This window comes from Panthera tigris, chromosome C1 (genome assembly GCF_018350195.1).
Source record: "Panthera tigris isolate Pti1 chromosome C1, P.tigris_Pti1_mat1.1, whole genome shotgun sequence".
In the NCBI taxonomy this organism is placed as follows: Eukaryota; Metazoa; Chordata; class Mammalia; order Carnivora; family Felidae; genus Panthera; species Panthera tigris.
The window spans coordinates 110366714-110381634 of NC_056667.1; the positions used below are offsets into that span (position 1 = coordinate 110366714).

General features: G+C 39.8%; 2 protein-coding genes across 10 annotated transcripts in view; one reads left to right on the plus strand and one right to left on the minus strand.

Moving 5' to 3' along the window:
- Positions 1-2638, minus strand: part of MYO7B (myosin VIIB) — a 103001-nt gene extending 100363 nt beyond the window's left edge. For 2 of the 5 annotated variants that reach the window (XM_042994178.1, XM_042994179.1), the window contains exons 1-2: positions 2256-2534; positions 1554-1602 (exon numbers count right to left, since the gene is read on the minus strand). The gene's annotated coding sequence lies outside the window, so the exon portion shown is untranslated. The other 3 variants (XM_042994182.1, XM_042994181.1, XM_042994180.1) reach the window with 2 other exon arrangements.
- Positions 2639-2681: 43 nt separating this feature from the next.
- IWS1 (interacts with SUPT6H, CTD assembly factor 1) overlaps positions 2682-14921 on the plus strand; it is a 49653-nt gene continuing 37413 nt past the window's right edge. For 2 of the 5 annotated variants that reach the window (XR_006220603.1, XM_042994185.1), the window contains exons 1-2: positions 2683-2960; positions 5006-5121. Coding sequence is in view for 3 of the 5 variants with exons in the window: in XM_042994185.1 (XP_042850119.1) it covers positions 2927-2960; positions 5006-5121 (150 nt within the window). In the remaining 2 variants the exon portion in view is untranslated. Of the gene's footprint in view, positions 2961-5005; positions 5122-14921 lie in introns of all 5 variants that reach the window. The other 3 variants (XR_006220604.1, XM_042994186.1, XM_007093097.3) reach the window with 3 other exon arrangements.

Genomic DNA, 14921 nt, shown 5'->3' on the forward strand with positions numbered 1-14921 from the left:
CCCACCACCAGCATGGACCAACCATGATGGGGCTGGAGTGGGGCCTGGGGATTGGAGAAACACCAGCCCTTAAAAGGCAAGGCAGCCAAAACTCAGAAAGGCACATCTGTGTTGCTCTAGCATTTCTCTATCAGGGGGCCCTAAGGGACAGCCAGCTGGTGAAAAGGCTCTGGGAAACTCTCCTGGACCTGTGTTTACATTGACAAGCACACAGCTTTAACTAAACCTCTGTTTATTTAGTTCAAAAGGTTTGTCCTGTCTCACTAACTATGGTATTGGCTTCCTGAGTACAAAAACTAGATCTGATACTTCTTTGTAGCCTTCTGGGTCTCATCACATTGCTGCACGTTCAGTCGGCTTTTGTCTCTCTCCAAACCACTGGGGCAGTTAGAATCTTTATGTGAAAATTCAGTAATTACTCTCACTTGGCAATGAGAAAGAATGAAATCTGGCCATTTGCAGCAACGTGGATGGAGCTGGAGGGTATTATGCTAAGTGAAATAAGTCAGGCAGAGAAAGACAGACACCATATGTTTTCACTCATATGTGGATCCTGAGAAACTTAACAGAAGACCAGGGGCGGGAGGGAAGGGGGAAAAAAAGTTACAGAGAGGGAGGGAGGCAAACCTTAAGAGACTCTTAAATACTGAGAACAAACTGAGGGTTGATGGGGGGTGGGGGAAAGGGGAAAGTGGGTGATGGGCACTGAGGAGGGCACCTGTTGGGATGAGCACTGGGTGTTGTATGGAAACCAATTTGAAAATAAATTATATTTAATATCAAAAATAAGTAAAATTCACTAATTATTTTCCTGCAATTGCATTGTTTAGTCCAATCAGTTTAATGGCTGTTGGTCTTGTCCCTCCAGTGAAATTATAAGCTCTTTACAGCAGGATTTGCATTGGGTTCCCTTCCACTGAAACTTCCTAATCATCTTGCTTTATTTACACAGGTACAATCTCACCCATTCTCACCTGCTCTCTTCCAAAGAGAGCCTAGATTCTGGGGTCTCCTCTATCAAAGGAAGGAAAGTTAATATTTTAATCTTATACCTTTGGTTTAATCTTATACCTTATACCTTTGTTAATTTCTTATTCTGATTCTCATAAAAGCCTGAAAAAATGTCATTCCCACAGTTGGGGGCAGACTTAGATTTCAAAGCTGTTTCTATTACCCAGGGAAAGGGATGAACTCTTACAAGAAAATAAGAATTTCTAGGGAGAAACCACCCCTCTCTCTTCCTTCCCTTTCCATGTCCATTTCTGGAGCCTAGAACTGGGTTCTTCCAGCATCCTCTTACTGGTTAACAAAGGGTTCAAGGATTATCAAAGCAGGAATGTGTCGTGAGTAAGAGTACTTTGAGCACTTATAGCAGAGCTGGCATGGGAGAATCCACATCTCTCAAGCCCAGGGTAGGAGATAGACTTTCCAGGGCACCACATGAGGCCTTACAACAAGCTAGGCATACCTAGAAATCCAGTCTAAGATGTATGCTTTGCTAACAAAAGATCCAATGTATGCAGGTCTACACCTTCTGGGGAATCTTTGCTTACCTGTACTGGCCCTCTTCTAATCAAAAGGCAGGAACATTCTCTGCTTTGTCTAAGGCAAAAACAAACAAGGAAATGGATTTTATTCAGATTGTGATAGGGAGAGCACTCCAGATATGAAAATCACAATGTCTACACAGGTTGTTTCTGCCTTAGATTTTCATAGGAAGAAAAATGGGATGATGTATACTTGAGATTGATTTACAAGCAGAAGTTCCAGTCAGGTGAACAGAAAAGTGCTTATCTCTGTGTCTAGGTAGTTTCAGGGGGGGAGGGCAGAATTCTAATCTCAGCAAAACATTCATGAAACAGAGAACAGGAAGTTGCGGGGTCTGAGTCTGACCTTATGAGCAGGCTCAGACACAAGGGGAGGTCTTTACCTGGCCTTGTCAAAGGTGAACAAAGGGTCAGGAAAGAGTGGAGCGTGAGTTTTATCTAGGTCATAGGCAGAAGAGTGGTTCTTCACAGTAAGCGGTTGCGAGATAACTGATAAGTCAGGAAGTTTCTTAACCATTGCTATTCACCAAGGGCATGGGACTCAAGTAAAGTTTAACAATGTCTTTTATCAGGGGACCTATCTGGAAGCAAAAACTTGTACTTCCTATTGTTGACCAAATGGCTTCTTAAGACGGAAACTGAGTCGTTAAAGATACAAGAAAGGAAAAAAAAAAAGATGCCTTGCAAGGCGGCCAGTTAGTAACGCACCAGAGCTCCCTAGGCTTTGAACTACAAGTCCCAGAAAGCAACGTGCCACTTCCTTCCCGTACTAAGGGCGGGAATCAAGCGCCTCGCTGCATGACGGGAACCCTGATTATTTGGCCGTAGGATGCAGATGTAATTGTAGCGTGTCTTCATTTTCCAAAAGCGTGACTCAGAAGATCCTGAACCAAGGCGCGCGAAAAGAGAACCAATAAAGTAACATTAACATCTCCGCGGGGGACAGACCCGATCCCTCTAAAGGAAGGTATTTAACTGAAGCCAGAGCGCCCGCTCAATTTACCCAGGAGTCTCCTTTCCGGCCACGCTGTGCGTCATTACCGTTGCGTCTTTTCATTGGCCAGATAGTAGGGGACGACGCCTGCGCGCTGCATCCCTTTGAGGGTCGTGGGCAGACGCCATTTTGGCCCCAGAGGTGTTTCTGGGAAGTAGATCGCCGAACCGCACGCCTGCTGGCCTGTCGGGTACGGCCTCTTGTGCCGCGGCTTTTAGTGTTTGCGACTGCTGCTGCTGCGGTTTTATTCTCCTCATCCTCGAAACCCTCTAGTCGAGCGGGAGCCTCTGAGCACTGGGCCGCGCCATTGGGGTTCACACCGCCAGGAAGGAGGTGACGGGGGCGGCGCGGGGCGCGGACACTCCCCGCCGAGAGCCCGCCTGCCATGGATTCGGAATATTACAGCGGCGACCAGTCAGGTGGGGCAGGGACTTGGGGGACAAGGCTGGGGGTCGAAGTGGTTATTCCGCGGGGCTTGATCTCTCACCCCCGTGGGGTAGGGGAGGGAGGCCCTGGAGAGGTTCCCTCCCCGACGGAGCCCTCCGAGGACAGTGAGGTGAAGCTCAAAGAGCCCGTCGGTCTGCTGCGACCCCGAAGTTAGAACCTTGGAGAGGGGATTCTAGACGGAGAGCCGTCTTCTGAATCGGCGAAGGTTTTTGCTGAAACTGGGAAGCTACTTTCATACAAAAACCGCTTCTGTGTGCCTATCCTAGGGAAGGTCTCTCCTGTTAGGGGATTTTTTTTTTTTTCTTTTTTTCGGGAGTTGCGAGCGTCTTGCGAGAATTGAAGGGAGCGGTTCGTTGGGGGGTGCGGGATCTTTCCTAGACTTCTCACTTGGAATTAGAGCTAGCTTAATCTCGCTTGCAACATTGGTTTCGAAGTAAGGAAGACGTAAGACCTTTGTTTGAGTTGTGTAAGTAAGTATTTTAGGGTCAGGCGTGTACGACTGGCACTCACTGGTGATTTTGTGCCTTTACTTCACTTGAGATCTTTCCTGTTTGTCCTCACTTAAGTTTGATCTCCTTCCTCGTCTTGTTTATTCGGTAAACACTGGGCACCCCCTTTGCTAACACTGTGCTAGGCACCGGAGATCGAAAGACAAATAAGGCAGTTATCTAGTGGGGAAGAACGTTATGTTTCCTTTCACTTTGCATCCAAGTTCCATTAGGTATTCTCTGTCAGGAGTGCCTGAATATCTAAATGTTAATAATCTCTTTTCTGTTTCGAGTTCGCTTCGATTCCATACGTATGATAGCGAATAGTAGTAGGACTACAAACGCGTTTCCAGGCATGCACTGCTGTTTTGCCTAAAATGTTTGCCTGGTGTTTTCAGTTCGTTCTAAATTACTTTTAAATTATTTTTCAAGTAAGGAAGTACATGTAATACATGTATATGAACTAAGTGCTATAGAAGACTTGAAAAAAATTAAGTTACCTGATTTTTCATACTTTAAAAAATATTTATCTCCATATTCTTAACTTGTGCTCTTTCTTGTTGCATCATTTTTAGGTATTCCATAATGATTTCTTATTGTGCTAGGACAGGATTTTAGCCTCTTATGTGCCCTCTTCCCCACACTCTCACTAGTGTAGCATAATTGTTCGTTACATTTCAGAATTATTGTTTGTAATTTGACTGTGTAAATATTCTTTACTCCTTAGGCAAGTAGAGTAGCTCATTAGTACGATAGTGATTTCATTCTTATACAACTTTTTTGGTTTTCCTGTAGTTGACTGTTTCATTTTTAAAGTTTTGTTTATTTTTATTAAACTTCTAACCGAGTCTTCCCATATTCTCCAACAGCCCTAAATCCCTCTCACAATACAATTTTACTTTGTTTTTAAAGTATTGGGTAAAGGTAGGTAGCAACTCATTTTTACCATTTTGCAATAGCACAGTGTATGCGTTACTTTAAGGAGTTTATACTGTTTCTGTACTGGAGTTCCTTGTGCTCTTCATTCATAAATATTTACTGTACTGTACCAGGCAGTGTTCTGGGCTCCAGGGATTCAGCAGTGAACCAAAATCCTTGCTCTTTTGGCCCTTTCATTCAAGTGAGGAAAGACCCACATTAAACAAAATAACTTGGTAAGTCGTGTAGTACATTAGAAGGTGGTAAGTAAGGGCTGTGGAGAGAATAGAGTCAGTTTTTAATATAAAGTTGAAATAGTCAAAGAGCACACTGTTATTTAGAGGTTGTTGATTTGGTCCTTAGTGATGTTTCTTCAGCCTCACGTTTCTTCTATGACGTATTTTCTGCTGCCACATGCGTCACAATACACGTTCTGATGGTGTTTATGTAAGCATTATACTTTTGCTTTGTTCTCAACATTAGTCTCATTAGTTATGCTTTGTCAGTGGTAACCTTTGCTCTTACATTACTCTTGATGCATTGTGTTCATTTCGGTTGTAGATGTTCTCCATCTTACACCTTAAGTGGGTTTTTGTTTTATTTTTAAGCAGATGATGGTGGCGCTACCCCAGTACAGGATGAACGGGATTCAGGGTCAGACGTTGAGGATGATGTAAATGAGCAACACTCTGGATCAGACACTGGAAGTGTAGAACGTCATTCAGAGGTATTGGCTAAACAACATCTTTGGGGAGGCTTTTCCCTTGCGTTCTGTGAGACATGTTTTATTTAGGAGTTGTAGAGCTCCTGTCACGTGGTATAGGCTTCAAACCCTGGGAGTAAAGGGTTTTAAATTAATAGAGAACTGCTTTAAAAATAAACAGGGATAGTCTGGTTTGGTAGGACATCACAGGGAAATAATTTCTGATTGGGTCCCCTTTCAGATATTAGGCAGTTTTCAAATGTGCATATTGATTCAGAAAATGAACCAGGGCCTTTGATATTTGACTAGGCCTCCCCATTCCCAAAATGATGTCTTAGGGGGGCAGTGAGCATTTACAAGCTGAAGACATGCCAGTTGAAAGAAAATGGGGTTTTCATCACCTATTGGGATTTGACTTTCTCATTCGGAACTTTTCCAGCATAGAATGCATTTGACAAGCAAATATAATTTAAAAAGCTGTTTTTGCATAATACAGAGTAGTATTGGATCTTACATGTAGCATTTCAATATATTTGGCCTAATAAATATTTTTAAAACTATTTAATTTGCTTCCCTGGTTATACAGTCTGTACTATACAATGTTAATAAAGTTGAGACAGTTTACAATAAGTTTGTTATAAGTTTTTGTTAAACACAAACTGAAACTCATGGGAATGATAAGATGACCAAATTTTTTTTTTTTTTTAAGGAGTTCATTTGGCATATATTTTGCTTGATTACAGAAGAATGGAAAATTGTCCAATTTTGAGATTGTATTATTGATTCTGTCCTTTAATAATGTCATTAGTGTATTTATATATCTAACAAATATTTATTGAGCACCCATTATGTGTCAGGCTCTTTTGACCTACCTGGGACTAAATGAGGTCTCATCATCACCAAAATGCTTCTCTTCTTAGATTTATTTTTTAGTAGGGGGAGAAAGACATTAAACAGTATTCATTTTGGGGGCACCTGGCTGGCTCAGTTGGTTAAGAATCTGACTCTTGATTTTGGCGCAGGTCATGATCTCACGTTTCATGGGATCGTGCCCTATGTCAAAGCTCCGTGCTGACAGTGCAGAGCCTGCTTGGAATTCTCTCTCTGCCCCTCGCCTTGGGTGTGCATGTGTGCTCTCTCTCTTTCAAAATAAAAACTTTAAACAGTATTCATTTTTTAAAAATGTGCAGTTTGTTAAGAGATGATAAGTGCTGTGGAGAAAGAAGAATGTTAGAGCAAGGTGAAGGGTGCCAGAATAGAAGGCAGGTTTTGTTGTTAAATAGGGAGGTACATGTAAGCCTTATTAAGAAAGTGACTTTCAGATCAAGGTGTGAAGGGTGGTAAAGGAATATCCACATGGCTGTGTAGAGGAACACACACACACACACACACACACACACACACACACACACACACACACATATACATACACACAGCATTCCAGGCAAAGACCCTAAGGTGTGAATGTGCTTGATGTCTTCAAGGAACACCAAGGAGCCAGAGGGGCGGGGTAGGTAAGTAGGGGGCACTCGAGATGAGAGGCTAAATGGACTGGGAGAAAGGCTTATCTTTTAGTTATGTTTAGTTTTTTAGTGGTTATGATGCCCCTCAGTTTTTTGTATGCCCCTACGCATTTAGACTAAATTCTAATAATGTATTGATTGATACGTAGAAATTACTTGATAACGTAAATGTTGTTACAGTTTATTTAGTGTGTAGCTTCTCATTAAAGTTTCCACTTTGGAAACTAGCATGAGAAGATTGGCTCATGGCTTCGTGCTTTAGTTATAAATGTAATGTAGGCTTACCTTTAAGCATCTTCAACTACTTTTTTGTAATCAACTGGATTCTAAATAAATGTGCATGTTAAAAATTTGGGAACTATATTAAAGCTTAAAGAAGATCCTGAGACAAAAGGAAAAATCGGGGGTTCCTGGGTGGCTCAGCTGGTTAAGCACCCGACTTTGGCTCAGGTCATGATCTCATGGTTCATGGGTTTGAGCCCTGCATCAGGCTCTGCACTGACAGCTCAGCCTGGAGCCTGCTTTGGATTCTGTGTCCCTCTCTTTTCTCTCTGCCCCTCTCCCACTTGTCCTCTCTTTCTCTCTCTCTCTGAAAAATAAACAAACATTAAAAAAAAATAAAGGAAAAATCAGTAATACCCTATTTTAAAAATCTTGGTATTTTGTTCATTTTGGTTTTTTCTGCATCCTCTGATCTTGAAAACTATCACTTGTCTTTTTTTAAAAACCACTTATTGAGATAAATTTACATACCATACAGTTCACCCGTTCAAAATATGCAATTCAAGGGTCTTTAGTATATTCACAGTAGTGCAGCCATCACCGTAGTCCATTTTAGAGTATTTTTATCACTTGAAAATGAAACCCTATAGCTGTTACCTGCTTATCACTCCCTGCCCCCATTCTTCCCTGTTCTGGACATTTCATATGAATGAAAATATATAATATGCAGTCTTTTGTGATTGGCTCTTTTATTAAACATGGTATTTTCAAGGTTTGTTGTAAACCATATATGTTGGGTATATGTATATAGCATATCCATATATATATATTGTAGCATGTATTGGTACTTTTTGTGATAACATTCCTTATATAGATAAACCACATTTGTTTATCCATTTGTCAGTTGGTGGACATTTAAGTTTTTACCTTTTGGCTATTAGGTGAAGTGCTTCTGTAAACATTTATGTAGAAGTTTTTGTGTGGACATATGTTATTTCTCTTGGGTATGTTCCTAGGAGTGGAATTACTGGGCCATATGGTAATTTTATTCTCAGTTGAAGAACCCCTCAAGCTGTTTTCCAGGTTGGCTGCACCATTTTACATTCCCACCAGTAGTGTATGAAGGTTCTGATTTCTCTGTATCCTTACCAACTCTTGTTATTACCTGACTCCTTGGTAATAGACATCTTAATGGATATGCAGTATTATCTCATTGTGGTTTTAATTTGCATTTCTCTGAAGAGTAATGATGTTCAGTGTCTATGTAGGTGGATCTTCTTGGAGAAATGTCCATTCAGATCCCTCATTCATTTTTTAGTTGGGCAATTTTTCTTGTTATTGAGCTGTAAGAGTTCTTTAAATAGTATGGATACAGTCCCTTATTAGGTGACTGATATGCACATATTTTTTCCCATTACATGAGTTACCTTTTCACTTTAGTGTGCTTTCACACACAAAAGTTTCTTATTTTAATGAAGTTCAATTTATGGGTTTATTTTCCTTGTATTGCTTGTGTTTTTAGTGGCATGTCTAAACATTCTTTGCCAAATCCAAGGTCATGAAGATTTACCCCTATGTTTTAAGAGTTTTATAGCTTTAGCTCTTACAGATCTTTGGTTGATTTTGAGTTAATTTTTGTATATTCTGTGAGATAAGGATCAGGTTCCATTCTTTTGCATGTGGATGTCTAGTTGTCTCAGCACTATTTGTTGAAGAGAATTTTCTTTCCTCATTGAATGGTCTTGGTGCCCTTGTCAAAAATCAGTTGACTATAGGGGCTCCTGGGTGGCTCAGTTGGTTAAGCGTCTGACTTTGGCTCAGGTCATGATCTCGTGGTTTGTGAGTTTGAGCCCCATATGGGGCTTGTGCTTGCAGCTTGGAGCCTGTAGCCTGCTTGCAATTCTATGTCTCCCTCTCTCTCTGCCCCACCTCCACTCAGGCGCGCTCTCTCTCTCTCTCTCTCTCTCTCTCTCAAATAAACATTAAAAAAAAAAATCAGTTGGCCGTGGATATAAGGGTTTATTTCTGGATCTCCAGTTCTAATTCGTTCATATCTGTGTCTGTACTTACACCAATACCATAGTACCTTGAGTAAGTTTTGAAATCAAGGAGTGTGAATGCTACTTTGTTCTTTTCTAACGTTTTATTTCTTCTGTGTCCCTTGCAATTACATATGTATTTTATTTAAAAAAAATTTTTTTATTAATGTTTATTTTTGAGAGAGAGAGACAGAGACAGAGTGCGAGCTGGGGAGGGGTTGAGAGAGAGAGAGAGAGAGGGAAACACCAAATCTGAAGCAAGCTCCAGGCTCTAAGCTGTCAGCACAGAGCCCAACGTGGGGCTTGAACCAACGGAACTGTTAGATCATGACCTGGGCCGAAGTTGGACACTTAACCGACTGAGCCACCCAGGCTTCCCATTACATATGTATTTTATAATCAGCTTGTCAATTTCTGCAGGGAAGGGAGCTGGGGTCCTATTAGGGATTGCATTGAGTTGATGGGTTTGGGTAGTGTTGTCATCTTGACAATGTAGATCCATGAATATAGGGTGTTTTAAATTTCAGTTTCTTTTGACACTGCATTGTAATTTTCAGTGTACAAATGTTGTGTTTCTTTTTAAAATTTATTCCTAAGTGTGTTATTCTCTTTAATTCTTGGTAAGTGGAATTGTTTTATTTTCATATTCAGATTGCTACCATTTTTCCTACTCTGATTGCATTGTGGTATGAGAGCTACTCTGTATAATAATATCTATCTTTTTAAATTCATTGAGGTTTGTTTCGTGGCCTGGTGTATGGTTTGTCCTGGAGAATGTTTCATGTGCACTTGAGAAGAATGTACAATCTGTCTTTGATTCTACAGTGTGTCTCCTGTAGACAACATGTAGTTGGATCTTTTTTTAAATCCAGTTTCTATCTTTTGATTGGCTTGTTTAATCCGTTTACAATCTAATGTTTTTAAGGGAGTTGGAGTCTGCCATTTTACTGTGTTTTTTCTGTAGTCATGTCTTTTTTAACATATTTGTTATTCACATATTTATCTTTATTTTGGTGAGTACATTTAAGTTCTACAATAGCAGATTTCAGTTACAGGATGGAGTCCTCAGTTACAGTCACCATGGTACATGTTAGATCCCCAGATCTTATTCATCTTATAGCTGAAAGTTTGTATTCTTTTATCTCCCCATTCCACTTGCTCCCTGAACCTTTGACAACTACTTTCCTACCTTGTTTCTCTGAGTATGACTTTTTTTTTTTTAAAGATTCCACATACAAGTGATACCATGCAGTGATTATCTTTCTCTAACTTATTTTACTTAGCATAACACCTTCAAGGGCCACCTATGTTGTCACGAGTGGCAGTTTTTCCTTCTTTCCTGTGGCTGAATATCCCATGGTGTGTATATACATACGTATATAATATATATATATATATATATATATATATATATATATATATATATATTTTCTTTATCCGTTCTTCTGTTCGTTTTTTTGAGAGCCACTAGTTAGTTGGGGAGGGCAGAAGGTGAGGCAAAGAGAATCTTCCACACTCAGCACAGACCCCAATGCAGGGCTCAGTCTCACAACTGTGATATCAAGACCTGAGCCAAAATCAAGAGTCTGGATGGATGTTTAATCCACTGAGCCACCAGGTGCTCTGGTATCCATTTATCTGTTAATGGACACTTAGATGGTTTCCCATATTTTGGCTCTAGTGAATAATGTAGCAGTAAATGTAGGAGTGCAGGTATCTCTTCAGTATCTTCTTTTCTTTCATTTCTTTTGGATATATGTCCAGAGGTGGGGTTGCTAGATCATGTGGTCTATTTTTTGAGGAACCACCATACTGTTTCCCATAGTGGCTGCACCAACTTATGTTCCCACCAAGAATGTACATCCTTGCCAGCACTTGTTATATCTTGTCTTTTTATGACATTCATTGTAATAGGTGTGAGGTGATATATCATTGTGGTTTTGATGTACATTTCCTTGATGATTAGTGATATTGAGCTCCTCTTCATGAACTTGCTGACCATTTGTATGTCTTCTTTAGAAAAATATTCAGCTCTTCTGCCTATTTTTTAATTGGATTGGGTATTTTTTGCTGTTGAGTTGTGTCAGTTCTTTGTATATATCAGATATGTGGTTTTTTATGTAGGCTCTATACCCAACAGGTAGCTTGAACTCAACGACCCCAAGATAAAGAGTTGACACCAGGCACCTCTCAGATATATATATGTTTTGCATGTATTTTATTCAGTTCCTTAGGTTGTCTTTTCATTTTGTTGATAGTTTTTTTTGTTATGCAGAAGCTTCTTAGTTTGATGTAGTCCCACTTGTTCATTGTTGCTCTTGGTGTCAAATCCAAAAAATCATCACAAAGGCTGATGTCAAGGAGCCTATCCTCTATTTTTTTTCTAGGAGTTTTATGGTGTACAATCTTAAATTTAAGTCTTCAATCCATTTTAAATGGAAATTTATGTATGGTGAAAGATAAGGGTCCAGTTTTCCCAGCACCATTTATTTTAATTTTTAAAAAAATGTTTATTTCTTTATTTGGGAGTCGGGGAAGGGGGGAGGTGTGTGTGAGCAGGGGAGGGGCACAGAGAGGGGGAGAGAAAGAATACCAAACAGGCTCCAAACTGTCAGCACAGAGCCCGATGTAGGGCTCGATCTCATGAACTGAACCATGAGATCATGACCTGAGCCGAAATCAAGAGTTGGACACTTAACCAACTGAGCCACCCCGGGGCCCCTTCCAGTACCGTTTATTAAAGAGACTGTCATTTATTGGGTATTCTTGGTGTCTTTGTCATAAATTAATTGACCATGTATTTGTGGATTTATTGTTGGGCTCTCTTTTCTGTTCTGCTGATCTGTGTATCTGTTTTTATACCAAAACCATACTGTTTGGATTATTGTAGCCTTGTAATACAGATTGAAGTCAGGGAGGGTGACTCCTCCTGCCTTGTTTTTTCTCAAGATTGTTTTGCCTGTTTGGCTATTCTTTTGTTCCATATAAATTTTAGGATTGTTTGTTGTATTTCTGTGAAAAATGCCATTGCAATTTTGACAGATTGCATTGAGTCTGTAGATTGCTTTGGGTACTATGAGCATTTTAACACTATTAACTTTTCAAATCCATGAGCACAAATCTTTCCATTTTTGTCTTCAGTTTCTTTCATCAGTGTCTAATGGTACTCAGTGTTTGGGTCTTTCATGTCTTGGGTTAAATTTATTCCTGGGTATTTTATTCATTTTGATGTATTATTAATGAGATTATTTTTTATTTCTCCTTTTGAGGTTTTGTTGTTAGCGTACAGACATGCACCAGATTTTGTATATTGATTTTGTATCCTGCAGCTTCACTAAAATCGTTGACTAGTTCTAACAGTTTTTTGGTGGTCTTCTGTATATGTTATCTGCAAATGATGGCAGTTTTGCTTCTTCGTTTCTGATTTGGATGCTTTTATTTCTTTTTCTTGCCTAATTACTGGGGCTAGGACTTGCACCACTTTGGAATAACAGTGTCGAGAATGAGCATTCTTGTCCTGTTCCTGATCTTAGAAAAAATGCTTTCAGCTTTTCTCGTTGAGTAGGATGTCATCTGTGAGCCTGTCATATATGACCTTTATTATGTTGAGATATGTTCCCTCTTTACCAGTTTGTTGAGAGTTTTTATCATAAGTGGATGTTGGATTTTGTCAAATAGTTTTTCTGCAACTACTGATATGGCCATATGATTTTTAGCCTTCATTTTGTTAACATGGTGTAGTGTGTTGATTGATTTGTTGAACTATCCTTGCATGTCTGGAATAAATAACCATTTGGTCATGGTGTACTGTTGAATTTGGTTTACTCGTGTTTTGTTAAGGATCTTTGCACCTGTGTTCATCAGGAATATTGGCCAGTAATTTTCTTTTCTTGTAGTATCTTTGTCTGGTTTTGGTATCAGGGTAATGCTAGCCTCTTAAAATGAGTTTGGAAGTGTTCCCTCAACTTCCTCTTTTCCTTTTTAGAGGAGTTTGAGAAGGATTGGTATGTATTCCTATTTAAGTGTTTGATAGAATTCAGTTATGACTTACTAACATCTTTTTTGACTAGGTTCCTAAGAGGAATGTAAGCATCAGTGGAATTTTCATCAAGAATATTTGTTCTTTGTAGAGCACTTTGAAAACTCAGAATCGTCACCCACCTTTTGTGCTCTAGCAGATAGCAGAAAGGGGAAAGTTAAAAAAAAAAAAATCTCGGGGCGCCTGGGTGGCTCAGTCGGTTGAGCAGCCGACTTCGGCTCAGGTCAGGATCTCACGGTCCGTGAGTTCGAGCCCCGCATCGGGCTCTGTGCTGACAGCTCAGAGCCTGGAGCCTGTTTCAGATTCTGTGTCTCCCTCTCTCTGACCCTCCCCCGTTCATGCTCTGTCTCTCTCTGTCTCAAAAATAAATAAACGTTAAAAAAAAAAAAACTAAAAAAAAAAATCTCTTTGAATAGTTAACACCAAAATCACAATTTTTTAATAAAGAAATATGAGTACAAATGTGACCTAGTTATAACTAGTTGCTAGTTCTCATTTTTGTTGTTTTACTTGAATATTCTCTTGGACAACATGAAATTAGCTTTGTGGCTTGTAGTCAGCTGGTTTCTGTTCCATGAAAAGTACATTGAAGGAAATGTGTATTTTAATATCCAGAAACCTACAGATTTCATCTGTGTAGAAAGGTAGAAGAGGGTCTCACACACAGAAATAGAATGTGGGACTATTGAAGAATTTTGGAAATGGAGCCTAGCTTCTCATTGCTTTCTAACTGTAGGCAAACCATAGTGGGCCCATATCCATCTACCGTTGAAGTTGGGGGACAGCCACATTAGCCAAGTCTCATGTTGAATTGAGTAAAGATGGCAGAATGCTATTGTTTGGATCCTTCCACAGAGAAGTTGTGCTAATATGAGAAAAGCATTCCTATAGGGAGTACATCAGAGCAGCTAGAAGATTCTTTTTGGCCATTGCTGTACTTGTTTACCCTGTTTCTTACCAGTTCTTTAGATTCCATCTGTACTTTCCTTTCCTTTCTTTGTGTCAGGTTTCAGGCTTTGTCATTTAGTCTACCAAGCTAAGGAGAAACAAATTTTGTGTTGGTTCTTTCCTGTTAAGCATTATTTTATGGGGTTTCTGTTTCATTTTGGTGAGTGTGAGTGTCTTGTGTATACTGAAAGTAAGAGTTTTTTTTTAAAATGGGTCTCCGATCTTAAGGTCAGTGTGTTATAAAGATAATTGTGTAAACATCACCTTTCGTTGATGTAAAGGTAGAAGATGCTATGGGGGTATGAAGGAAAGAATGGCTAAGTAGCTCAGCCACTTCAGATGATCTGTTTGGGCTGAGTCTTGAAGGGTGAATATTTTGTAATTAAATAATCAGGTATTTTGATATGAATGGCTAGTAGCATTTATCAAGAGTTTAGAGGCACTGTGCTAACCACTTTTCATACTTTTGATCCTCAAAACAGCTCTCTTAGTATAGATACCATCCTTAACTCCATCAGATTGAGAACACTGAGGCTTTGAGAAGTTAAGAAAATTCCCTAGAGGACGGAGTAGAAAATGGACGAGCTAGGGTTTGGACCCCAGATCTTTCTGAATCTGGAGTCTGTGTTCTTAACTGTTTCGTTACGTGGCACACAGCCCATTCTGTCTAGAGAGGCTTCAGGAAGAGGTTGTTTTTGCCTGGTTTTGAGGTATCATAAGGACAAGGTGGGAGAGAAATATTCGAGGCAAGAGGAACAGTATTTGTAAAGACATGAAGGTAGCAGTAGTGAAGTTAGTAGTTCCATGTGCCTGCAGTAGAATTTTAACATGCATTTACAATCACTGGGATTAGATGTCAAAATGCAGATTCTTTGACCTCTTCTTCAGACTTACTGGATTAATATCTGGAAGTGAGAAGCACAAAAATCTGTATGTTTTTCACCAAAGCTCCCCAAATGATTCTTATGTACACTAAAGTTTGGGAACTGCTGGTGCAGTTGGTTGATGTTGGAGAGAGGGCAGAAGTGAGCCTGGGGAGGAAGGCAGGAGTAG